Raw genomic sequence first — 27,463 nt, forward strand, 5'->3', positions numbered from 1 at the left:
CATCACAAAAAGAGGACGAGCAGGGCAGCATTATCAGACTGTGGATGGGAGGGGGATCACCTGCGAGCCGATCCGTTTAGTTGGAGGCCCTCTGACCTCCTTCACAGCTGTTTCTTGTTAGTGCTTTAAAACCAATTCACAGAGTTTCCACGCTGAATCCTGCCCTGAAGAAAGAGGCCAGACAAGAGAGGGGTTTATGAGATCCGGCTTGTCTGTGTGTATATAAACAGCGCAGTCTTAATGTTTTATCTTATCGAGATAGCTGACCTGAGAGTGCAGGGGCTAGCACTTAAGATGCTCATCCCTGTGTTATGAACCACCAGCAGTCAGCTGTTGCTTTTGAGCTCTTCAAAATCTTTTTGTTTAAACCCTTTAGCATCCACCAGCAACTCCTCTAAGGTTAGGTACTGAGGGTTTAAGTTAACATCCTGCCTCTTTGGAACATCTGTGAGACTTCATTTGAAGGAAAACGCCTTACAGCTTCATGAAATTTCTCTATTTAAACATGTGACTAAAACAAAACTCAACCCTAACAAATAAGTACAGTACAGTGAATTCTTTATACTGTGTAGCTTTCTAATGCAAACATGCATTTAAGCAAAGTGGAAGGATGTTGGCTGTGTCCTGCAGTCAAGGCTGAAATGGCCCACCTGCTTTTAGAGCTGTTGTAAACTTTGCTGCTATTAATGTCTCAATGAAACTAATGGACATCAGTCGTTTATTTAATATAACTTCCACGCTGATGGATATAAACATTTTCAGCAATATAAATTATTCTAAACATAAATTATTTTTCCTCTGAAACAATTTACCTCTGGCCTTTCTAAGCCTGTGTCTTCAGTAAGGGGAAGTGTGTATCCTTCTGGAAGACCAAAGACAGGCAATCTGATGGAGACCAGGTCTGTCCAAGAGATACTCCCCAGCCTCCTCCCGGGACCTGGGGAGCAGCTTACCCATGGGGGACACCTCACCTCGGGGTGAACCCCAGCTGGGACAGCTTTAGATTGATGTCCGCTGCCTCCTTCTCCCACACATTGTATGCCATTTTGGGCACTTCCTCTGTCTTTCCCCTTCTTTCCTTTAAAGAAAAAAGCCCAGTTTGTAATTCAGGGGGGTCGGGGTGGCTGCTTTTGGGTAAAGGATGCTGTCATAGGACCGCTGAGGACGCTCTTTGTGTGAACTGGCAGCCTCTTCATCAGCTGTGTATGAGAGGTTAAAGGGCTCATGGGAGACAGACAAAGCTTTCCTGCCAGCTCTTGCCGTTTGAGGTTACTTGACTTGATTGGTGCTCGCTAACACTGTTTGGACCGGACAGAGGTCGTGCATAAACTCAGTTTTTGATAAGTAGAAAACGCAGAAAATGTGGTTGCGACACCCCATTATGTCAAGTCTCACTCCACTGGATGTTAAACACAATTACAGGGGGCCTTCCGGTTTTTCCTTACATCCTCCTGACCTCCACAACGGTGACAAACCCAGTGTGTTAATTACCTGATCTGCCTCACACCTGTGCTCTAAAGTGGCCGGGCAATAAATCAGAAGTCTGTACAGGAAGCTGATTATCCCGACACCCCATCAGTCTTCAGAGAGAGGCCTGCTGTAGGCTACCTGAATGTTAGCACAGGATACACCAAATCCTGCTAAATCTCACGATTCAGGCTTAGTGGTGCATATCATATTTGTGTTTTTAGTCCATTATAAGTCTCAGTGGGTGGAGAGCCAAAAATGTAGCCAGTGTTCTTTAGAAAAAGAGCTAAAAATGGAAATTTGGAAAAAGTCTGGAGGTAAAACTGACAAAATTGCTCCTGTTTCCCTCAGCACCTCTTTTACACCAAAGCAAGATATTAGCTCAGTAGCTAATGGCAACCCAGGTGAGATAAGGTCTTGGTAGAGCTCAGTCTTTAGAACAATTAGGGGAGGCGGTGCAGCACCTTGTAGCCCAGGTGATGGATCATACTGGTGGTGGGTTCGTGGGGTTAAAGCTAAGACTGAGGAGTGATTGGCCGAAGCAGACGTGCTGAACTGACAGAGACTAATCACAGCAGAGAGAAGCCAGCTGGGCCTGAGAGGGATCTGTAAACACGCCGGGACAGGATCGGAGGCAGCAGAGGTCTGGGCGAGTAGATTCAGCATATGTGGGGGTGGGGGTGTCATGGCAATGAGACATAAACACAGGATCAGCAACAGACTTGTTAAGATTTTAATCACTCACTCACATGCACACAGTACATCATAAAAAAAAGAATATCAATAGATGTCAGCCTATTTACAGAAATTTTAATATAAACAATTATCCAACTGTCCATTCGTTTATCTTGGTTTGGGTCACGGGGGCAGCAGTATCAGCACAGATACCTACACGTCTCTCTCCTCGGCCACTTCCTCCAGTTCCTCTTCTGGTGGGATGGACACCAAGGCAGCTGAGAGACATAATCACCCAGTATGCTCCAGGCCTCCTCCCAGTTCCACTGAAATTCCTGGGAGGCATCTAGGAATCATCCTGGTCAGATGCTGCACCAACTCAGTTGGCTCCGTTTGTAACAGCTCTTTGCTGAGCGTCACCTTTATGCTCAGCTTTTTCTTGTGTCACTCTCCTGATCAGCAAAGTTTAGGACCCAGCTCAACACTTTTTTTCAAGTCTACCAAAGCATCCTTCGGCATCCATACAACAGTCTGTACAAATAAATTTGGTAAACTTGAGAGATTTCTGATGGATGCGCATGATTCATATGTAGAGCAGTTCTAGCCGTGCTGGTCAGTACTGCAGTTCTCCTGTTTCGGTTCAGTTTCAATTCAACAAACAGGAACCTACTATAAAAGCCTTGCTATATTTTTAGGACTTGGAGACCCAAACAGAGCTAAAAGCTGATAATGTAATTTGACCAACCTATTATTACATCCCTACTCTTTTTTTTCTAACCAGCTTTAAGAATTACAATAATTACTTACTATGAGCACAAGTTTTTAAATGTTGCATATTATCTGATCCCAAGAAGCAAAACTGACTAAATTGTCCAACCAAAAAAAACTTTAGTCTACAGTACAGAAGTATTAGGATCCAGCACCAAATCTAACCTGTACTGGACATTATTATGTTTGAAATATCCAATATCCTGATGTTCCATAACAGAGTTACACTGATGATTTAAAACCTCTGGAAAACAATTGTGTCAGTGCTTCCAGGCTGCGAGCGTTTTGGTGTGTACATCATAACATCTACAGACTTAGCAGGAGTTCACAGGGACTAATGAATTTCCGCTCAAACCATCTTGTGTCATTACGAAGACCACTGGCCTAATCCACTTACCTTCTGCCCAGAATCCCCCTATCAATAAAAAAGGTATCATTTTACCTTCCCTGAGGGCTGTTAAAAGTAAAGAGCCACCCTGTTAAGACTTCCTTTCAAACATGGCAGTGGTTTTCGTGCTCTCCTGTAAGCCTCTAATCCCTCTGTCGCCATCACTCGCCCATGTACTGCCCTAGAGGAAGCGAAGTCTTGCAAATTAAACCTGCAGGTTTCATGTTGTGTGTGTACTGCAGGATTCCCGGATTAGGCTAAACACACACTTTTTTATTAACCTTGAGCATAGCACTTGCTGCAGTGTGTGTGTTTGAAAAAGGCAGTTCTGTTGAAGCTCCGAGCGGCACGTTTGTCTCAGTCACTTTCTGGACGTCTGCTTACGGAGACCGAACTGCAGAACAAATCAGTGTCTGTCTGTGTAATTGTGAGTGTGAGTGTGTATGCAAGCACATGAGCGTTTGTGTATAGCCGTTGGCACGGTGCTGTGTAGTTAGGACGAGGGCCAACTTTTTCTAGTGGAATTTCCTGTCTGAATCGCGCACCCCCACCTCTCCTACTCCTCTGCTTTTCACTTCCTTCTTTCTCTCTGCTTTACCCCCCCCCCCCCCCCTCTGTCTTTCTCCCTGCCTCTTTCTATCAAAGCACAACAGAAGCCTTTTTCCTGAAAATTATTCCTGGCCTGCTCTGGCCTTTCAGGGTATTATTATTATTATTATCATTGAGTACTTCCTCAAAGATATGAACCCAATCCGCTCTCCACTTCAGCGTGGTCCTGATCTGGGACTTCATAATGCAAAAGTGCTTTTCCTTCTTCCTTCCCTGAGTCATGAGACTCGAAGTAGCCTTTGTTGACATCGAACACCTGCCATTGTCTTTAGTGAGAGATCAAACCAAGGATTCAAGATGCAAACTAAAAAGAAGGGGTGGATGTTGGGCTCTTCCTGCTGCTTGGCAGGATGTTTAGCATGTCTGGAGCCTTCTTATGGGGGTCATGAAGGAGCAAAGATTTGTTCAGTTTTAAAACAAACATGTTACCAGAGTTCAGAGCAGATGTGAAGACTGAAAACGAGTCCAGGTCAAAAGTCCCTGTGGCCTGGTTTGATTCATGAGATAAGACAGCCCGGTCTCACGGCATGAAATGGATGTTTGTTCACGATAGTTTGTAACTTATGTATTTCAATAGGAAGTTTGTTTAGTGTTTGTTTGTGAGGGGTTCAGTGGGACATGTAAATCCTGGCAAACAACTCTAAACTGGCAACGATTGCATTTTAACACATATGCTCTTTTTTTTAACTTAATCATACAATTCTATTAAGAAATCATCTATTGTGTGTGGTCGCTCTTGTTACTGTTATATTCTTAACAGTGGAAAACTGTTAAACAGTGAATAAGTAGATATCAGACCGATCTGATAAAAGATCATATTCAGGTGAGTAAAAATAAAAAGGGGAAATTCACGCGCAAGAACACAACTTGATATTTCACATGTCCACTCCAGTGGGACTGTGTTGCATAAGACTGTGCCAAAACAAAAGTCCCTCAGTGCTCTGTGCACGACACACTTAACTGCATATTGAGTCCTAACTATGACTTGGAAAATGAATGATATAATAAAAATAGTTGACTAACTATCCTACGGCTATTCCATGGTATGTACTTTTAGATATAATGTTAGATGCTGAGTTCTAAACTGTTTGCAATGACACAGCAGAAGCAAAACACTTGTGATGTCAGAGATCCACTAAATGTGTGTTTGTGCAAACACTCAGAAACCACAATGCAGTTAAAATACACAAAGGCTTCTATCTGAATAAATAAATGTGAATAAATCACATTTTAAGCAGTAAATCCATGGTACAATCTTGCTGTGTAAGTAAATCTAAAGTTGTCACTGTGATTATTTTATCCTCCATCTCTCTGGCACATTGATTGCTTTTGGGACACTGTGCTAATGCCGTCCACACAGTTTTGGCTATATGAAGCCCAGGGTGGAGTAACCCCACATGCCAGCACGCCCAAAGGGGACAGACGGACGGTAAATCAAGAAGCTGAGGCGTGTGAATCGTCCCAGCCGTGTACCTGTCGGTAGTTGTCCCTGCAGCCCAGCAAACAATGCAGCTGTCTGGGTGATGGAAGGTCCTGCTCAGCCCTTATAACCCTCACATCCAGCAGCACCATCCTGGGAGGGGGTGGGGAGAGGCTCCGTGCAGCCTCTGGAGCTTCTGCTTGGTGCTGGTTCTTTTAGTGTTTGTGCATGTATTTTCTCTAATGTCTTGGGCATTAGTCGTTACAGAAGAAACACCAAGACTTCTTCCTGTAGAATGTGATACATTATCCAAAAAAGACTTAATCACTGTACATTAGCTTTGCAGAACAGCGCAAATATAATAAGTAAAGAAAAAGTAAGCTTCATCATCCTCTTCACCAGAGATGTGCCAGGAAGCACAAGCAGGGGGCACCCCTCACACAAAGCACCAACTTCTACTGACTCCACTTGTGAAACAAAGCTCAAACTTCTTTTCCCCAGCTCTAAGTTTCTCGCGCTCATTTACTGGGTGCCTGTTTTGGCTTAGTAACCAGAAGCTGACTTGGATTTGGCTGACCGTCTCGCTCAAAAATAAATAAATAAATAAAATGAGGGCAGGTCAGTGGTTGAGAACCAGCAGCATAAGTCTCAATAGAAACAACAAGCCCTTGGCCTTTACAGTTCAAGGAGGAGAAGAGGCACCAGACAGATTTTTACAACTCAGTTTGTCTTCTAGATCATGTCTCACTGTACCGGGCACATTCAGCGATTAATAAAATCTACAGGGGTTTTTTTCCACTGCTCTCTGAACTAATAATGTCTTCTTTTTTTAGAATTTGCACATTTCTTACAAATGAAAACCTTGTAGCACTGTGTAGATCATTTATATATGTGTGGCTGCTTTATTTTGACTACATTATTACAATGGCATAGACATCAGGACATTAAAATGTCAGTCAGAACCAGAGGGTAAAGTCTCGTTAGCTTTTCTGACTGCCACCGTGTTGGTTTCTCTGAGCCGGACTAACTATAGATGAGATGAGTTCTGTGTTATCAACTGCTAGCTAGCCTGGATATTAAGCCATATCCATAGACCGTATGGGAGCATTACATAGATACATATACATGCTAATTGGTGCAAAGTAAGAGCCAAATAAAACCCAAGAATTGAATTCACCAAAAAATGAGCATTTTTTAAATAATTTCTGAGCCGTAAAATTAGAGATATGGGTGTGCTGCACTGCAGTTCAAAATCTATTTAAATTGTTTTGTACAATTCTTATCTTAATCTCATGATTTCGACAGCGTCATTAGGGCAATGCCTCAGTAAAACCGGGCCTGTCTAAAGTCTGTTTTCAAAGGGTAAAATAATCGCTGAGCGTTAATGCGTGGTCTTAAAAAAATTCCACTCCCGTCAAATGTTATACAGTTCAGAGCTGCCTTCAGGGAACCTGTCCTCCACCGGTCATGTGTGAGCCAATCCAAATTAACCAAGAACAAGATGGTGCAACATCACAATGATTGCCTCAGTCACACTAACAAAAGGCTCTATTAGGGTTAATGTCTGTCTTTGTAACTGCCGTCACCTAAAGACAACATCCAGTATTTAGCCATAGCCTGCAGGCCCAGAGTCCTGTTACACACCTTGTTTTCACAGTGCTGGCTAAAGTGAATTAGCACACCTGAGGCACATCTCATAGAGAAAGGTGTTGTTAACAATGCAAACACTGAATGAAATGATATTATATTTATACAATATACACACAACTGTTGCTCTTTTTCATAAAAAAACAAAACCCATAAATACTAATTATTCCCAGCTGCTGTCACAGCAAGTTTAAAAAAACATTTTTCATTAACAGGTGAAACTGCAGAACTTCTGTCCGATGACAGAAATAAAAAAGTTTTGTAAGTTTAAGAAGTGAAACAAAGTGAGGAGGACATTCTTGCACTGGTTAAATTTGGGCTGAAGATGTGTACATATGTCTTCGCGTCCCATTGGTGCTACACCAGTTTCCCCCTGACACTTGATGCCAGTGTTTTTCTTAGGCTGAGATAATGATCTGCTTTGACCTTTAACCCTTCTGGTCTTGGGCTTACTCGTCCTTGTGAGGACAGAAATCCTTTTTTTTTCCCGAGATCAGCCTAGTGGAGCTACACAACTCTTTGTCTTTTTCCTCTTATAGTGAACAAACAACTGGATTTGCCAGTCAGATTCCCGCTGAGATATTTTTCTCCATCAAAGATCTGAGATGTAAACATTTTAAAGTGGAGAGAATTAGCCGGCCTTTATGTGTGATTAGAGCTCTCCTCCTCCTTAAATCATGACGGTAAGGTTTCCTATGATCTGCTGCTCTAATGACAGTAATTAATGAAAAACGGCTGTTCTAATGAGACTTCCCTTGAGCCATCAGAGCATTTATGGCAGGAAATGGCAGATTCGTGCATTTTTTGTCTGACACATAAAGCAGCATTCATTGTTGTGTAAAACTTCCTTTGGTCTTATTGGGCGGAGAGGGAGCAGTTAATGAAGGTTCTTCAGGCACATACAGGTCGGTTTTAATTACTGCTGCATTATGGGAACTGTAAAATGGAGCGGCCACTAATCAGTAACTGTATTCCAGCTTTTTGGCGATCATTAAGAAATGCTGTCTCTAACTCTTCTCTGTCTTTTGTGTTTACAGGGGCACACCACCTTTTCCCCACTTTTCACACACCTATCCCGATTGACATGCGGCACCACGAGGGGCGGTACCATTATGAGCCACACCCACTCCATTCAATGCACGGGTAGGTATCTATTGATGTGTTCTGAAACACTTTATTTCCAGCCAACTATGGGGGTTGAGAGAAATATCCAACACATTCTGTGTGGCATTCGTAGCGGACTCTTAGTAAGTGAATATCAGCTAAACAGGTAAAATGGGGTAAAGTCATAACATTTTTCTGGTTCTTAATGGTTCACAGTTATAGCTTATGTCCCTGGGCTTGTCATAAAGTTTGGGAATCGTGCTGTGCAACAAACCCAAATTAAAAGGACTTGTATTCTTTTTATATTCTTTGAAAAAATACAAGACATACATACCATTAAGGAAGGCTGAAAATAAGCAGAGAACAAAAAGAAACAAACAAAACCGCTTGCTTATAACGAGGCTCGCTATAAAACTATGACACTTTGAACACATCTTAGATCACATGAATCATCAAGCTGTAATAACTCTTTACACGGTGCAACTAAATTAGCTCAGTAAGTCATCACCTGTGGATGGAGCTCAACATGGAAAACTCACATTTCTAGCAGCGTAAAAGCGGCTACCAGTCAAAACAAACGACTAGCGTGATTTAGTTGGAGGACTTGGTGAAATGTAAAGTTGTCTCGGTGTGACATGTCAGTTAGTTTATCTCACCACCACTTCATCCAGCACTCTTGCTGTGGCAATAAAAAATATACCGTAGGTGTCTTGGTGTTATGTATGTACGTAACACGTGGGACGTCACAAGCACTTGGAAAGTAAAGCCAGCTGCCACTGCAGACACGGTCAAGAGAATCACCCCATTAAAGAATCTAATCCAGTCTACTAGATGGCTTTCAAAATTGTGAATGTGTCATCCTGTATTTGCCCTCGTGGACCATGGTTTAGGACTTAGGAAGCTTTCTGGTGCTGGCATCACACAAATGTGAGCTCTACCGAGAAAGTGGTCCAAACATTGAAAGAAAGTGTTTCTGCAACACAGCAACATCTTTTTTGTATCCTTTAAATGAAAATAAGAGCACTGACTGATTGAATGGTTTGTTATAACAGGGTGGAAGTCCAGTTTTTTTTCCCCTCAGTTTTACCACATATATTCTAACCTGACCTAAAAACAAAGATTCATTTATTTTGTGACTTATGAATGTAGCATACCATAAAACCCTGGCCTGCTTAACATTACCACGCTTTCATATCCTTATCTAAAACATTCGAACCCTAGAAGGGAACCCAGGAATAAGATCAATAGAGGTTTTGTGAGAATTGTGCTGTTACATTTAAATTCAGCCAGATCAGGTGATACACGGTAAAGGCAGAGCTATTCATCACCAGCAAAGCGAGAGAAAGGAGGGGGGCAAGAGTGTGGTTGTGCACCCGGTTTGTTGTGATTAATGTGATGTGACTCTGACAGACTGCTCCCACTAATTCATCAAGGCCTTGATCTAGCTGTCTTTGCCCCGGCCCGCACCAAATTCACCTAATTACCGCGTGTTGTCCTGGAGAAATGGAACAAGCCGTTGGCGCAGGGCACCTGCTGGCGGAACTTCGTCGGTCACGATGGTTCCCGAGTGTCAACGTTGCACATCCTTTTTGATGGATCCTTCATTACTGTTTGCATATAACATAATGAGGTCTGAAGGCCTTTCTATAAAAGCTGCCATCATGTAGTTCCTGCAGTACTTCTTCCATCCTGTGATTCTGTAGGTATCGCAGGGCTGAACATGTTACACTGCCTGCTCCTTGCTACAGTCACTTAGGATATTTGTGCAAGCTGGTATTGTGACCTATATTGGCTATATTGGAATCACACAAGTGATCCTTTGCTCAAATCTCCACAGAACAAAAGGCTGGTATAGTCCTGGAGGATGCCATAGAAAGGGGTTCATATCTGTTCTGTTCATTATGCTGACAGTGGAGAGGTCAGCGACGCTGTTAGATCGTTTTACTGAGTCTCTCCTTGTCCTCTACTGTTATAAAACAATATCTAGGCCAAGTATGAATCAACTTTCTATGAATTACCCAGGCTTTCAATGTCATGTGCATTTTTCAGCAAATTTCTAAAGGCTTGGTCCAAGATTTAAAAGTAGCAACCGTCACACTGTGGTCTCTGTGTCATATCTGAGCTGGCTCTGAAACACATTAGGAAGAGCTTCTGGTGGGCGGACAGTAGAACTTGGACTTTGATACAGTACTTGTGTGCTGTTTGCTGCATATGTGCATCTTCTGTGCAAACCCACAAGCCAGGAGAGCCAGCCACCGTGCCAGTACGTTTGACCGAGTAATTAGCATCTGAAATCCAGCCTTCCGTTCCCAGAACCTCAATGACAACGCCGTGGATGAGAAAAACAGATCCCCCGCTCATTCCACAGCCTGTATTTATGCTTTTTGGGAAGCAGTTGGGGGCAAATTGCAGCACTGAAAAGTTGAAATATGCCCAAGGTTTTTGTGTGGCAGAGCTGTGGCCTACACCGCCCCTGTACACAAACAGATGTGGTGCTGCTCACCAGGCAATCAGCCTGCTGACGGCCCGCAGCCCCGCAGCTCGGAATGTGTTGATTAAATACAGTTTACGCATGAGCCATTTGGGCTGCTGTTTTTTTCCCCTTCATTGTTTTGGTTTGGTTAACATGGAGCGAGGCGGGGTAGGGTGGACTTTGGATTTTCGACTCCGACGATTGGTTTTCGGTGGTTTTGACAGACATGTTGGTATCTTGTGTTGTTTCTTGTTGGCTCCAGGACTTACTCATTGTCACGGCTCATGTTTGAATTCGGAGGCTCCCCTGAGTTGCAGCCAGGAATGTGCGGCTGAAAAGACAAGAGAGCCATCAATCAAAAGAGCGGGATACTGCGAATCAATAGGCTGAAATTTTCACGGTTTATCGCATGGTTTCAGTGTAATTTTCTTACACTCGGAAAAGACTAAATGGTATGTGACAGTAGCGGAGCCGAATAATGGATAATTACCCACTGTAAAATCCCATCTCGTTTTAGTTTATTATCCAATCGTCTGACATAGTTCCACAAGGCCTCTCCTTTGTGTGCACAGTGCATGCTTCTCAGGGAGTGCAGTATCACATCAGCTCCAAATCCTCAGCATCCTGATCAGGGCCCCAAAAACATCCCAGGCAGGATCTCACCACGTCCCCTGTGGGGCAGCGTGGTGATTTATCTTGATCGCCTTGGCTGCCCAGAAGTACAGAAGGGAGTGTGGTGCATCATAATTCATCCCACCCTGAGCCAGTAGGGAAAATGCCAGAGAGGCAAACACTAACTTGTTGGGCAGCTAAAAGGGCAGGGAGTCAGAAGGGGAGCTTACTCTATGTGACCTCCCCGGGAACACAGAAATGGGCAGCATCTTGTGGTAAAGAAAACTGATCATTTTTAGAATCTTTATTTGCACAAAGACTTTGTAAGTGGCTACAGACAGTCCAGATTGAGACATTTATTCTTGTTAGAGATTTATCAGATTGGTTGAATGGCTTTTTTTGAGTTCTGGGTCCTCTTAATTAAACAGGGTTTCCCTCAAATCCTTTAACAGGCAGCACAAGTATATTTCTGTTCAGTTTAATCTTTTCACTTTTTACCTCCGCACACTTGACCAATCAGCGCCTGTTGGGTTGTTGGCTTGTGAAAGTCTGACATGATAAATTCATCTGACCCCACAGTCTTAATAAAAACTATAAAGTTTGCACATTTGTGTTTAAAGGCTGAAATTGAAGGGAGACCAAAGCAAAAAGAGCATGTTTGCCTTTATTACAGAACTGCTTAACTTATTGTTTCTGTATGATATTGGACTGGAACTGTTCTGGCCAGTAAAAACTATCCACTTTTCTTTACCTCACAACTAATCGTAGTGAAATCTGCCACCACCAGAGCTGTAATGTACATGCTCTGTGGTATGCACTTACTCATATGCTCAACAAGCCGTACCTTGTCCAAATCACTTTTTCTCACAGCAGCGTTTTAACAATGGAACAACAGAGAGCATGTAATCACACAGTACAGAACACAGAGACAAATAGCAATTACCTGCTTGAAAGCATGTCATCTACCGGCTCACACTGGCTTCCTATCCCTCTCTCTGTCTCTTTTTCTCCTCAAGTATCATCATCACCAGGACAAATGACAAGACATCTGTATTAGGTCTGTTTTCCATTTCTTAGTCTATTTCCACTGGGTAGCCACCCATAGTGTTCAGGTATGATGGAAATCTCTTTAAGTGGCAGCTCCTGATTAAGACGCAGGGCTCCTCCAGAGCTCAGAGCTCCTCAGAGAGCTTGCTATTAAGCCTCTGTGATTGGAGCCTCAGGAAAACACACAGACTTCAAGTAACATCTTGTCAGAAAAAGGGTGGACCGACAAGGCTTCAATAATGGTACCTGCCAAGCAGGACTATTATTTGCAACCACCTGACAGGCAGGGGCAGTAAATTTCACCTTATTATCATGGCCTCATACACACTCTTTGGCTGTTTGAGTGATTTACTGCAGCTCGAGTATTGTGTGTCAGCACGCGGGTTTGCTGTCAGCCAAGAAACAAATAACTTTGCTGATGGATAAAGGTTTAAAGTAAAATGTGGGAAAATAGGTGAGCATAAAGAGTTTGGCATTTTTATTATAACCGGAATTAAATACATTTATTTTCAAATCAAGTTTGAACTGGATAAGTGGAAGAGGATGGGTTGAAGTTCACATTTGAAACTCTGTTGCACTCAGTGAACAACAGTGAAAACACACAGTGGTTACAATTAAAGGCAGCTCATTTGACCTTATGTCCATAAACATAATGACACACCTACAAATGACTGTGCAGCATCAGTGGCTGAGATATTTAGTACTAAAAAGCTTTGTGCTTTAACTTTCTTCGTGTTCTGATCATGTTTGCATTCTTTGGTTGCAGGTAAGTAGGTAAAGGGAGAAAAACAAGGGCTTGAAACCATCAGCTATCATCTTTATGCAGTTTTTAATTTAATGCATTTGTATCCATAAACAAAAACTGTCAGATATCTGCAGATTTTGGCTTAGATATCTGCCCTCTATTACAGATTTTATGATTTAATGTAGCTTATGAAACCTAAATGAAGTTGACTATGTTTTATTATGGACTCAGCTTCAATCCAGGATGGAGGTACAGATGCAACATGCTCAGCAGAGTCCTGTGTTGCATTGAGGCAGGTATTTCTACTGTTCTGTCCATTCAGGAAACATCGTATTGCCTTTTTATTTAGCTAAACGCTGGGATTCCCAGTTACTATGATGGGCTCTGAGTCCACTCTGAGCCAGCACCAGTGCCAGCTTACCCAGGTAGTCCTTCAGTGAAGCACCCAGGCACTAATCTGAGGAGGCAGTGCCAGCCTCTCTGTATGCTGCTTACAGGCAGATTGGGCAAAGCGTGTTTTTGTGTATGGAGGGTCTGTTTCTTCTCACTTCTCCCCTCCCGTCCAGAACAGAGGGCTCTTTATGGTTGTTTGTAGGGGACGGCAGAAAGTTGGCCCTCATACAAGGCCGGCAGTCTGCAGGCGCTTACTGGAAATGGAGCGAGGGCCTGGGCAGGGCTGGGCCCGGGTGCAGGTTGGCGGCCGCACAGATACACTGAAAGAGAGACTGAGCAGGGAAATTCTGAAGGGAGGATGGGGTGAGGGGGATGTCTCAGCCTTACCAGGTCCCTGACCCACCTTTCATAGCCACAGAAAGGAGTTTCAACCGGGAGCAGTCACACTCATTTCATCAAATCCTGCCTGATTTTTGATTTTTCCTCATTAACTTTGATTTATCCGTAAACCTTTGATAAATGAGGTTATACCTCCATAAAAAAAACCATTTTGTGTAGATTAACCATTCCTAACACACACACACACACACACACACACACACGTACGTCGTGTACCCAGCCTGCAGTCAATGCTGCCAAAGTCAAAACCACACATATAAACACTCATTTGTTCACACAACAGCCATGGAGATGCTGAAGTGTCAGACTTTGCTTGGCGTCACTCGTAAAGAGAGCAGTTCTGTTATTTTTATTACTTTGTATTGTTCTAGTGAGTGCTGCTGACAGATGCATTTAACTGAAAATGAGAAGATTATGTGAACGAGAGAGCTAACTCGAGGCATTTAGTGTGTAATGTTTGACAGATTTGAACAAGGCCAGCATAAAATCACTTCAATCACACACTTGAACATGTAAAGTAAGGCCTAATATGGGAACAAAATGACCAAATGGGAACATTTCAACATTCAGTTTGAACCTCTTAACATCCAACAGGTCATTGACAACTCATCTGGGGTCAGTTACACGCCACTCCTTTTTATACACTTGCTTAATCGGACCACCCAAATGGAAAATCTTATATAACATTGTATAGTTTATAGCCAACAAAATTTGCTTATTTAGCATGTGGCTAAAACAACAGCAACAAAAAAAGCCCAACTCTAACCTCAGATAGGTTGCTGAAGACCTGCGGGATGTTAAGAGGTTAAAAGCAGCCTTATGGTGGCCAAAACTTTAATCATTTCTTGCTCAGACTCATTGTGCAAGGCCCTCCTCAAACTCGCTGACAGTTTTAGTGAGTCATTAGTCTGGTCATTTCTAAGAAAGGGAGGTCCCCGCTGTCTTCAGGGCTGTCTTACAGTTATTACCCACATCTTCCTCCCAGTGCCTGTTTCTGTCCTGACTGTAGTATGAATGACTGATGACCTATGGCTGCGACGCTCCCACGTGATCACAGAGAATGAAACTTTTCGAATGTCTTCTTGGGCGTTCATGAAAGCAAGTGGATACAGGGTCTCACTTTGATTTCTGCAACATACTGATGGACAATTTACTAGTTAGTAATATAACCACCCTCTTTCATTTAGCATTTTAGTAATCATTGCTTAGGCTCAAGTTTGTTTCTGAGGGCTGGATCTGTGCCAGGTTTTCGTACCACACACTCAGGGAAAAACAAGCCACTTATCATGCCTAAAGCAAACTTGGCCGACATAAATACTAGTGCCCCTTCAAAGGGCTGTGTCGTACTGCCAGCGGCTATCAGACAGTTTTATCTAGCTCAGGATTACAACACCTACTTGTCTGCGTTCTTGCTAGCACAGCTGCCAATTACCTGCCACAGGTAACAAATTTACTGTATAGGCCAATTTGACCGGCAGGCTGACGGAGAACTTCAGACAAACTTCCAGCCGAATGTGGCTACAGGGAACCACTTAAGGCTTTAAGCATCTGCTTGTGTCCTCTTATCACACTCCTTGTAATACTTGATTTGAGACACCCAGCAGTTTTGCCCACCCGAACAGATACAACACACTTCATCGTAGCCTTGCAGTTGAAGTCCTTGGTCTCAACTTGTCTGTAGCTTTAGGGCTTAATGGGAGAAGGTGAACAAATGGGGATTATTATGTATTAGCTGTGTGACTGGGGAGGGGAAAGGGTGTAAATGGATTTGGACTGAAGACACAAAAGTTAAGACATGTCTATGAACATACCACTGGAGATCATTCAGGAGATAACAACAATGCTAATATTCAAATGAACGCACTCTATTTTCTCTCCCTTGATTTCTCGCAGTCTGTCTTGCGCCTTCCCTTAATCCACTTTGCCTCTAAGTCTTTCTACCGCTATTTATATTTGTCCAATTTTTACTTCCTCTCCACAGACCTCCTGGACTGACGGGCAGTCCAGTCATCTCAGATATTTCTCTGATTCGCCTGTCACCCCACGCGGCAGCCGGGACCGGCGAGTCACCATTCAGCCCTCCACATCCGTATGTCAGCCCTCACATGGAGCACTACCTACGCTCAGTACATAGCAGTCCCACCCTCTCCATGATCTCAGCGGCCCGAGGACTGAGCCCTGCTGACGGTAAGATTTTCCCCCCTCAGTGGACCTGATGCACTACCACAAAAATGTCAGTGAGCGGTGGAGCTTAAACCATGTTGGTATATTTGAATAGAACTTGTGCTTTAAAGTTTATCAGAGTACATTTTTCTCAGCATTACCTTGTGAAGCTGTGTGTCAGGATGCAAGTGTGTAATTCTGTGGACTAAGAAGTTAAATGGGATTCGGACAAAGTCTGTGTGATGAGAATATGTGCGAGTAATCAGCCTGCAGACTCACAGTGGTGTGTTCAGCCTGTGCCCTCCTTCACAATCTAACCAGAGTTCTTATAATAGTCAGATATTTTCTGCTGTATGTTATTTGTAAGAAAGGACACATTGGACATTGTTTAGAGTTTGTGTGTGAAAATGGCTCAGGTTTCACTGATTGTCCATCTTGCATTCTGGTGCAATTCAGAATTAAGTTTATGGTTCATTTAGAATAAACTTGCATGAGGGTTTTGCTCACCGAGTCAGAAATCTAAAGCACTTATAGTTGTTTCAATCCATAAGAGTCACCGTATTGCAGTTTCCTGCACAATTAGACAGCATGTGTGGCAGGAGAGGGAAAGGATGAGAGCATGTGTGCATGCAAGTGTGTGTGAACATGAAAGGAGGCACGTACACACTTTCTCAAATTAATGAATAAACAGTATGATACACGCTTTGCAACAATAAATATCACCACAATAATAACTTCATTATCCCATGGATGAACTGCACCTCCACTATCTTGCACTGCATCTTGTTGACTTTGTTTTGATCTGCAGCCTTAGGGAGCTACAAGGGGAGCAGCATCAGCCACCTTGTGCAGGTTCTGGTTAAAGTGGACCTCCAATTTTTAGAGTCTCCAGGGCAGAAAAAGGACTACCAGTACAAGAGATTCGTTTGAAAGTCTCCAGTCACTCTTCTATGTAAATTCATCCTCTTAGAGTGCAAGCTATAATTCTGGCAACTTAAATCAGAAGCTCATAACAATTTTTTTGCACCTTTATAACATATATCTCTAAAATCTGCTCAAGTAAAATAAGATGAGACTACCTTCTGTTGGATTACAGTCACCACCATGCATCTGCAAGATTTAAACACTCAGCCTCAGTCTTCTTTGCTGTATGTAATGACCACAGACTGAAGAGTAAACTGGAAACTCGGCCTTAAGGAGGTGAGACAAGAGTTGAGCGGGTTTAGAATTTATGTATCCTGTGAACTATAAACCAAGTGTTTCTGCTCGGCTGCAGTTTACACAGCTGATTATTTCACCAGCAGTGATAATTAGTCTTACACCTTATACACTCCCCTACATAAGTCCTGACCCACACCTTTCATCAAGCATGCTCTGGTGTTTCTGCATGTGTGCGCATGCTGGTGATTTGTGGTTGTATCAGGCACATGCTTTGCGGTGCCCGCTCGTTTGTATGTGTGTTCGGAAAGGGGGGGACCGTGGAAAATTAGCACAGACACAAACGCTCTGCGCGCCTGAACTATTGAGTTCACACAGTGACAGAGCCATCCTCGACAACCGATTGGAGAGGAGAGGAACCCAAGGCCTGCACCGAGCTCCAATAAATCACAGAGCACACGCTGCTGGCAAAGCAAAGCCTCCCCACCTTTCAGGAGAAGCAATGCGGAAGAGATGCTGTCACTGATAAACAGGCGGGGAAGTATGGCACCAAATGGAGGGCACTCTGCAGCTCAGCAGAACATAAATAAAGCCTGTGGAAGCATGGAGCTCAGTGGAGCATGTGTAAACTCCAGATACAGTTACCTAGGTGTAATGCATGTGTTAAAGACTGTTTGTAAAACTGCTTTTGGTGTGATACAAAGTCTGTGCTCATAATGCCAAACGCAAATGTAATTACTATCAGGTAGTTGCATTGATATGTATCTCTGACATTTCTACAGTATGTGTGGAGAGGTAAAAGGAAGGACGTCCTAACGTCTGACTACATGTAAAAAAGCCTCAGCCGTGTTAGCAGCATTCCTCTAGTGTTGGTTGGTCTCCAGAGAGTAAAACAAACTGCCTGTAGACATCCATGGATGTTTGCTCAGCACTGTACTGGAAGACGTTTGCTTTTCACCAGAATATTTCTGAATACCTGTTGGATATATAGATGGGAAACATGGCAGCTTTGTGACAATCACTCGCTGAGCTTTGGAGCAGTCTCCAAAATGACTTTCTACCTTTGACACCGCCTTGAAGTCTGGTTTATTGTAGGGTTTTTACTTGACAATACTGGATTGAACTGGTTCTGTGCAGGGACTTTATGATGCCTTTAAAAGTTACCAGAATAAATGATTCATTTGTTTAGTTCAGCTTATAGTAGTTTGAGTGGTAGCTTTAGGGTTTATTTGTGTATTTATGCATTCTCTATTATTATTTTCTGTATTATTTGTCAAAAGAAATATATGAGTTTGCAGCAGCAAAATTAAAAAATATAAGCAAAGAAGAAATTTATTCATATAGCACTTTCAGAAAGCTTTCTTAGCACTTTCAACAACAACACAAACAGGTGATTCACACTCATGCAGACACTCAATAAAATCCTCTCACGCTGGTCTGTTGACAAAGACTAAAACTAAGGAGAACACAGCAGCATTACAGTTCTTTGTTTTCTACTTTTTCACTTAACTAAAATACCTTTGAACAGTGAATTCTATTTTTTAGTTTAACTTCAGCTTTTAGAATAACCTCGAATGTGACCTCTGTCTGTGCTGAAGCTGGAGTCTGCACAGGGAGAACGAAGCTGAGTTTGGAAAACATTTCAACTTTTGACCAGCGTAACTTTCTGTCTTCTTTCTCTGGGGCCGCGGAGCGTAGCCGCTACCCCTCATCCCTCTGTGTTCATATGTGAGGTCACACACATACACCCAGACACAAAATGCTTCTCTGCGGCGGTGGTAACGTGAGCTGGCAGCCGTGGAGAAACCAGGAGTATGCCTGCAGCAGCACAAACATGCTGCCTGTGCGCTGTTACCACAGCTATGGCCTAATAGTTTCTGATGGATCCACAGTTTTGCTTTATGCGTCTGTGCGTGGAGAGGGTACAACCTCTGCTTCCCCCGTGTTTCCACCAGTGTGTATATTAATCCACTTTCAGCCCACACCCCTGTCTCCTCCAAATACCCACACCCACTGGAGGAATAGGGAGGGGGCAGGAAAAAGTAAAAGCAATCTGTCGCTCACTCTTATAGTTTATGACATTTTTAAACGTTGCTTTACTGGATGCAGGTGTTAACACTTTTTACGTCAATATTACTTTTGCTCATGCAGCGTTTAAGGCTTCCTCAGCATTGCAAGGGTCCGTGAGCACCTGCACTCTGTGTATGACTTCAGTCTGTCAGACACAAGAGGTGCAGGAATGTGGTCCTCCCCCTTCCCCCATTTGCCCTGCTCCCCTTCTTCTTCTGCTTCCCTTTAGTCCCCAGAGATTCTTCCCCAAACCCTTCAAGCCTCAAAGACATCAGACTTGTTTCATCAAAAAAAAAAAAAAAAATGAAAGCCTCATGCCCCGGGGCGAACACGCAGGGACGAATCTTGAGTCTGTGAAGCAGGGCACTCGATTCCTCTGCTGTTCTCCTGTTTGTTTTTGTCATTCTGTCGAGGGATATGTCAAACGCTGTCTGTGAACATATCACTTCATTACAGGAAATCCATTTTGCTCAGCCCTTCTGACTTGTCAGAATTACTTTAGCATCACTTCACAGGGTTACGACGACCTCTGCGCTGAGGGATGAGCGGGAATTCTAACAATTTCTCTTGCTGGTTGCGAGTATTTGCTTTGATCTTTATTTCCAGAAAAAGAAGCTGATCTATTCTCCGTTCGTTTCTCTTCTCTGCCGCAGTAACCCACGAACACTTGAAGGACCGCGCCCTATTCAGTCTCCCACCACCGCCTCCAGGAGCCAACCCTGCAGAGTACTACCTGATGGCCAGCGCCAGCCAGAGAAGCCCCTACGGTGACCTGCTGATGCAGAGTGGTGCAGCGGCAGCAGCTGCAGCGGCCGCAGCTCACCTTCCAGATTACATCAGCCCTGTGGATGGTGAGGAGAGGAATGCTGACTGTACTGACACTTTTACTGTACCCATCAATGTATGCATCAATAGTTTAGCTGAGAAAGAATACTTTGAGTTTAAGACAGGGTCATTTTAAGGAAGCCAAATGGTATGTTCGAAAATTATAATATTTAATTTCAAGTTTCCATAGTGGAAAAAAGTGCTAGAGGTAAATGTGGGATGCCTAAAAAGTAAACATGGGGTAAAAAAGAAACCAAACTCTGTAAACCAGCAAATAACACAAAGGAGTAGAATCAACAGACACAGGAAGCCACGTGAGGAAATAACCTTCAAAATAAAACAGGAAGAACTGAAAAGATGAGCAAATAACAACCTACAAAGATAGGGAGAGGGAGGGGAAACACAAAGTCCCAGTCCCAAGTTGACACATACTGACACATGATCAGAGCTTATTGTCATATATGTACTACTTTAAGGCCATTGTCTAGCATGCAGGGCTGTCATAAATGGACATGATGAGGAAATGAAAGGATGCATGCAAGAATAGGTATAACTGTAACTCAGGAAATGTTGGAGAAGCTTATTATAGATGGCACTAGACTTTTAACAAATTTTACATAAAGGCGTATTTTATATCAAACCAGGGTTTCTTTTAATTGTAACTACATCATTTTAGTGCCTAAACTGCTTAATTTAGTGTGTTGACCTAATCAGACATCAATGGAAAAAGGCAAAGACAAAAGTAAGCATGTTCAGGACTGGACTTTTGGAGCTCACATTGGAAAGTGACACCATGGCGGTAGCATGGAAAAATAAAAACAAAAAAACACAGAAGAGAAGAAAAAACCATGATTCCAACTGTGAGGTCAAATTTCAACAGCAATTCATCAAATTATTGTCCAGATTTTATCTAACAGAATATTTAGGTTCACTGGGAGATTCTGACATGAAAATCAGTCACTGGAGAAGATGGATCGTTCTGTTTGGTTCAGCTGAAAATTAGCCTGCAGACTTTTATCTCATAATTAGGCATTTTTGAAAACCTCAAACCAAATCAAAACCAGAACCTGTGGAAGCTCTCGGCGCTTCCAGCATGATATGTCAAAATATTATCAACCATCCTGTTGATACGGAAACCCAAGCTTGTCTTTTATCACCACTTTAACACTAAGAGCCAAATTTAACAGCCACGTTGTCCTTTGTTCTCAGCACCAGGCATGTTGATACCGTCCTCTTGTTCTTCCTCTTGAGGCTTTTTCATGGCAGAGCTTTCAACATCAAAGCTAGTGGTTTTTAGACTTACACGTATGGGGGCCGAGGCTAGTTGAGGGTGTGTAAACACTGAAAGCCCAGAGGCCAGGATCTCATAAAACCACATTACCTTAAAGTCTCTAATTCTGATTGTGTTTCAGGTGTGTTTGTGATGTCGTTATGAGTAACAGCTGACAAAAAAGAAAAACGTCCAGGGTAGCCAATAAAGAGGCAGCATGGAGGTATACCTTCATCTCTGCTCTGTATCAGGCAGGGCTCAATCCTGCACATACTGCTATGCAATAGCATGGAGGTTATTGCTGACACACACACTCACACTCTGTGGCAGGCAGAAATTTAACCGCCAGGCTAATGCTCACAAACTCGAACACGTGTTTGCACACAAACTCACAGAGGCCAGCCTGTTCTTTGATGCCAGCCAGAACCTCGGCCCTCTATCAAAGTGACAGTCAGGCACCAGAACAGACGTTTGACTTCAGCAGGGAAACGCTTCCAAGAAACCTTCAGCCCTCATGAATGAGAAAGGGAAAGCTCACAGAGAGGAAAGTCGGCCTTTTCGATGCCTGATAATCAAACACCCTGCTTGGCACTGACCCCCTTCATGAGCCCTCATTCTTTCTTTCATCCCATCCAACCACCCACCCAGAAAAAAAGAAAAAAACCTGCTGCAGTGTCGCGCTTCCAGAAGACACTAAAGCTGCCGTCCTCACACACAGGTAGGAAAACTCAGCAGAGAGGAGAAAATCAGGTACACGATGGCTTGAACATTAATCTTTTAAATTACCTCAATCACTTAGTCAAACAGAGCTGAGCTGAGCTGCAGGCTGAGGCGGGGTTTCAGAAACTGTAGACCACCGCTTTCTCCCGCCCTCCTCCTCCTTCCTCTTCCTTCTCCCACCACCTCAGTGACCGACGCTGTGCTGCCATGCCCACACTTGTTTGGGTGGTTGTTTACTCGTGTAGCCACAACCCCCACCCCAACACCCCCACCGCCTGCTTCACTGCAACGTCCACACTAGCTACCAGCTTTTATTTAGTGTTCTACCATCCTCGGAGTGATGTGGTCAGGTTTGGGTCACTCTGCCAGTCTCGAGGCACAGGGACCACATTGACCGAGGCGGCCAACTAATGGTCATTGCGGGCAGCCTCAGCCTGAATCAATAGCCTTATTTACTGCTAGAACATGGGAGGAGGAGGAGGACGTGGCAAATATCTGCTTCATCCCTTGCCGTTAGTTTTGGAAGGCAGCACAGATAAAATCCATATTAAAAATCAATTTATGCACTAATATTCAGCAGACCCACCGCAAGAACTGGGAGCACTCAGTGACCCTATAGTTTGGCTCGTCCAGCCCATGTTTTCCCTCTGGATGAGTGAACAGCAAGGCTCAGAGTAGAGCCCCAAACACTGGGTGCTGCTGTGAAAAGGGTGCTGCTGGAAAAGTTGTGAGCACACAGGATTTCTGACAGGACTGCAGGTCTTGCTGGTCCACTTAAGAATTTTTAGGATTTACTGTTGGGTATACCTCAGATGAGAAACTTAAACACACCAATTTCTCCCCGATGAGGATGACAGCATTTGAAAGACACTGCTGTGGCGCTGACTGAAGTGGCACAGACTGTTAAAAACACAAACCTAACCAGCAAAATGATTGCATTTTTTCCACTGTGTTAAGACTCTCCCTTCCCTCAGGACTGCCATATGACAGGGTGATGGACAGGTCTCCTAAGCAAACAGTGTTAGCAGTGGCCATGAAGGCCTCGCTGCAACGCTTAACTGCTTCTGTAAGTTAGTATCGGTGCTTGTGGTATGTTTTTCACACATCAATCACTGTCGTTATCTGGTGAGAAATCGACTGGGCTGAAATAACAAAAGTACATTCAAGTCCAAAGACGCATCCATGAAAAATGTGCATTTTTTTGCAGCTTGTTTAATTTAGCATTGTTTCTTAGAGTTTCTTTTAATTAAAATAGCTTGGCTGGTTTAGAGTTAAAGAAAAGTTTCTTCAGTTGCTTCTTTAAGTGACAGCTAATCCCACGACTAACCTACTTTCAGTAGATTTTTACACCAGCTCATAAACCAAAAAGGAAAAAAATGAATAAATCAGAAAACCTTTTTATTGTTACGCTGAGCTACACCTGCCAAACTAAAGATGTGTGCAGCTAACTGTCACATCCCATCAGCTGTATGACCTATGTGAGTCAACATAACTGGAAAACTCAGTTAATTGTGGTGATTCTCTCGTTCTCATTCTTTCTTGTTATATTAAGTGTAATATTTGTAAGGAAGCTATTTTATTGCATAACAGTAATATACAGTTTTATCATATTCTGCAACAACTATTTCCCTTCTCCTGTTTCTTTCTGCTCCACTCTGTGTGTGTGGAGGTGCACTTGCAGTGAGGCTGAGACCTGGGAAAGGAGAAACTAATATGAATATGAACTAATGTGTAACAGCAGAAAAGTAAAGGAGACCAGGAGGACATTAAAATAAAAATAGTTGTACATTTAGCATTTTTCAAAAAATATTTTTTGAAAAAATCTCTATATTGTTTTCGCTGAATTCCTTTGTTTACTGTAAATCTGTACAGATGCATCTAGTTGTAAATGAGGCCTAAGCTTGAATGATTTTTCAGGTTTAGGTGATACTGGGTATATGAATATTATTTTAAATGCCCTTTGCGTATTTTCAGGGTTTGATAATGGTAAAAATAAATAAATAAATAACAATAATAATAACAACTTAGATGTGTATAACACCCTTCAATAAACCTAAAGACAGTTACAAATAAATATACCAAAAAATAAATGCTAATAAATAGGGCAGGGCAATATGGCCAAAAATATTTATCACGATATATATTTGAACATTTGCGATAACGATATAACTGATTATATAATTGATGTGAGACAAAATACTTTATTAGTGCAAAAAAAACCCCATCAATTTATTTTCACTTAAACAAGCAGCTGTTGCTGAATTCTCTCGCAGCTGCTCTGTTCCCATGTTCTACTGCATGACTGATAGCCTTGAGTTTAAAATCCGCTTCATACGCATGTCTCTTAACAGGTGCCACTTTGGGGTCCTTATACACACACAATGCGGTAATATTATGTTGAAGCACAGTACGTATCACTCCGCGAGGCTCCTGACTACAGTAGCCGTAATGCTCCGACAATCCATTAAGCGGTGCGGCTTCATAGCTTACCAAAGTCGTACTAAAACATTTTTTCGCAAATTTCTGAGCGCTGTGTACCACATAAAATCGGTTCAAGGTCAGTAAGCACAACCAGAATTCATACATAAGGCACACTGGATTATAAGGTGCCTTAGCGTCTGAAAAATACAGTAATAATGATGGCCCGCTTGCATGTTCTACAAAAAAACTTGTGCTTTGGTGCCTATCTGACGGACAAAAAGCAAACCAGTTCCACATCACTGAAGTTGCACCATTTTTACAAACCAATTCTGGTTCATCTGTTTCATTTTTACGATCCGCTTTTGCCCTTCTCATTCTCCGTCGCCACCATGTCCATATGAAAACAAAGGCACTGCGCATGCACAATATTCTATCGCGATATTTCATTTTCTTATCATTGCCTAACATTCAACCGGTGTTACCGTAAATGGTATAATATGGCCCAGCCCTACTAATAAATAAATAAATATACAAAATAATAAATATATTAAAATTACAAAAGATAAACTAGGGCCCATAAAACCAGTTGGTCTTAGCCTCTTTAGCCCAGTAGAATTAAGACTAAGGAAAGTGAAGTTAGTTAGTGAACAGACTTTAAAGTGTTATTAGCATTGGTACACCGCCACTGCTATAGATGCAAATAAAGTCACATTATGGTATCACATTGGGAGGCTTTCAGAAGGCTGTTTGTATATGAATGCACAGGTATGTGAGGGGTGGGTGGGCAGAGAAATATCAGAGTAGTTTGCGGGAAAACCTTGAAGCTCCCATGACAAAAGCAGCAGCCAAAGTAAATGTCTGCCATCCTGAGGAAAAAGATTTCAGTGTTGATGTAGCGGGGTGGGGGGTGGGGGCCATAGATTTGTGTACCGATGTGGTGGTGAGGGGAGAAGGAGTTGAGAAGGGGGGGTCCCCTCAGACTGCTTACACAAACACTTAACTATATGTTAGTTCATGAGCACATGGGTTGGAAGTGTGTGCATAAACACGATGGCAAACACAACGCTGGCTTGGGGCTGGACACCGGGGGCTCGTAGAGGATACAGCGCGAACCCTCTCGCTAATAAAATTCACAGTGTTCGTATTAGTGCGATTTAACAGGAGAAATAAACAGTCCCCGTCTCAGGTTGGACTGGGGGGTGGATGGAGATGAGGAGGCCTTGGGGCTGACTGGCAAAATCTTAGCTTTGGTGTCATGGTGGTGAGGGTGGTGTGGTTATACCTCTATTCAAGGTCAAGGTGGGTAAGCTCAAGATTATCTGCTGGGATCAAATAGAGTCTTTAAAAGCACTTGTCAAAGCACAGAAACATTATTAGAAACTCTTATTTGGAAAAACTAGCATGCTTTGGTTTGCAGATTTGTGTTACTTTTGTATCTAGATGTTACTGTTTAAAAAAGTTAAGCCACTCTGCACTGAACATATTTTATTTTACCATTAACCATTAAAATCCAAGTTTTTACATTGATCTATTTTCCCCCATTTTCCCTAGAAACAAATATTTACTTGATATTTTCCCCTTGTATATGTGAATAGATCTTTGCTCTACTTCAAGATTCGTATGATGGTGCTCACTGTCCAAAGCTGAATATCTGCAGCATACTATGCAAACTAAAATTCCTTAAGAATTGTTTGAGAGAAGATAAATGTTATTTCTTAATGAAAATCTTTGACCCACAGAGTTAGTTGCAGTAAAACACAGTGAAGTATGCATGTTCTTGGCTTGGCTTTGCTGTCCTGTACTCAAAACAGATGCTAACCCTTTTTTCCGAAAGCAGAGACAGTTTGTTCACACGTTCAAGGATGTTAGAAGGTTTGCATTTCTTACTACGTGTTTGAGGATTTATTGGCACTGAGCTGAATTTCTTGGCAGTCTTTGTGGGTCCAACTCAGCTGCAATCCGCACCACTCCTCGTTCTGCTGTTGGCTAACTCTGCATTAGCTTAACTGTCTCCATGAACTTATCAAGAGGCCAGTGGATTCTCAGAGAACTGTTTTCACTCACATATTGGCCATGAATACAAATATTTTTCACACAGTGCTGTTTTGTTATCAGTGTTACACGAGGAAAAGCTGCAGACCAGTTCTTTGCAGTGCTGCAAAGTGACCCTCCATTGGCTCCGGCTGCAGCGACACCGAGTGCTAGCAACTTCTGGAGATCAGCACAACCCTCCAATTAGAGCATTTTCATTTTCCACAAAACCATTTCGGCACAAGCAAATGCTTAAAATAATCACGCACACTCCTCACTCGGGTTCTTTTTTAATATTCCTTTTCTTTACTGTATCAGTGTGTGCCTGTAATTATGCCTCTATATAAATCCAGATCCCACAATTACAACCAGCCCAGGATTCAGGCCCACAAAGCACCGATGCACATGCAGACACTCGCATATATGTACGCACAAACACACTCACACACGTTACCACACACTGCTGCGTCGCCACGGCCTGCGCAACATCTGTTTTCTCACTCCCTGCCGGAACCTGCTCACCCTTTCAGTCGTAACCACCACCTATAAAACGCTCCTTTACCAAGTGGTGAGAGTTTCAGAGTGAATGAAAGTTGTTCCAGGTAAAATTAGGAAAGATCACTGAGCTAAAACAAGAGCTTGCTGACCGAACATTGTCGAAAATTTGTTGCTGGAGGCACTGAGAATTCTTTTGAGCTGAATTAGATGTACAGATTGAAGACAACGGTTTAAAGATGGGGGTAGAGGGCGGCACTGTGGGCGCCGTGCCCAGAAGGGTGAGGCAGGCGCCAGCCTACCAGGGCACCAGGCTGTGAGGCCTGTTTCCTGCTTTATAAAGGGGAATATTAATACATGTATCTCCCATTAAATCTGTTGGCAAGGGTGCACCTTAAAAAAAAATAGTCCCCGTTCATGATCCCAGTTTTGCTTCAATCCTCCCGCCTCCCTCCTTTGCTCCACTCCCACCCCACTGTGTGGCTGGGAGATGATGACATGTTTATTTATTAACCCTACGGAGTCGCATTCCTGAGCAGCGTTTGTTGTTTTTGCCAACTCTT

General features: G+C 42.9%; 1 protein-coding gene across 1 annotated transcript in view; it reads left to right on the forward strand.

Annotated features, from left to right (window-relative positions):
- Positions 1–27,463, forward strand: part of gli2a (GLI family zinc finger 2a) — an 82,131-nt gene that overhangs the window by 37,948 nt on the left and 16,720 nt on the right. Inside the window, exons 3-5 of the mRNA XM_003445331.5 lie at positions 8,012–8,117; positions 15,729–15,934; positions 19,792–19,989. Coding sequence (XP_003445379.1) covers positions 8,012–8,117; positions 15,729–15,934; positions 19,792–19,989 — 510 coding nt within the window. The remainder of the gene's footprint in view (positions 1–8,011; positions 8,118–15,728; positions 15,935–19,791; positions 19,990–27,463) is intronic.

The sequence above is a fragment of the Oreochromis niloticus genome, linkage group LG16, assembly GCF_001858045.2.
Source record: "Oreochromis niloticus isolate F11D_XX linkage group LG16, O_niloticus_UMD_NMBU, whole genome shotgun sequence".
Lineage (NCBI taxonomy): Eukaryota > Metazoa > Chordata > Actinopteri > Cichliformes > Cichlidae > Oreochromis > Oreochromis niloticus.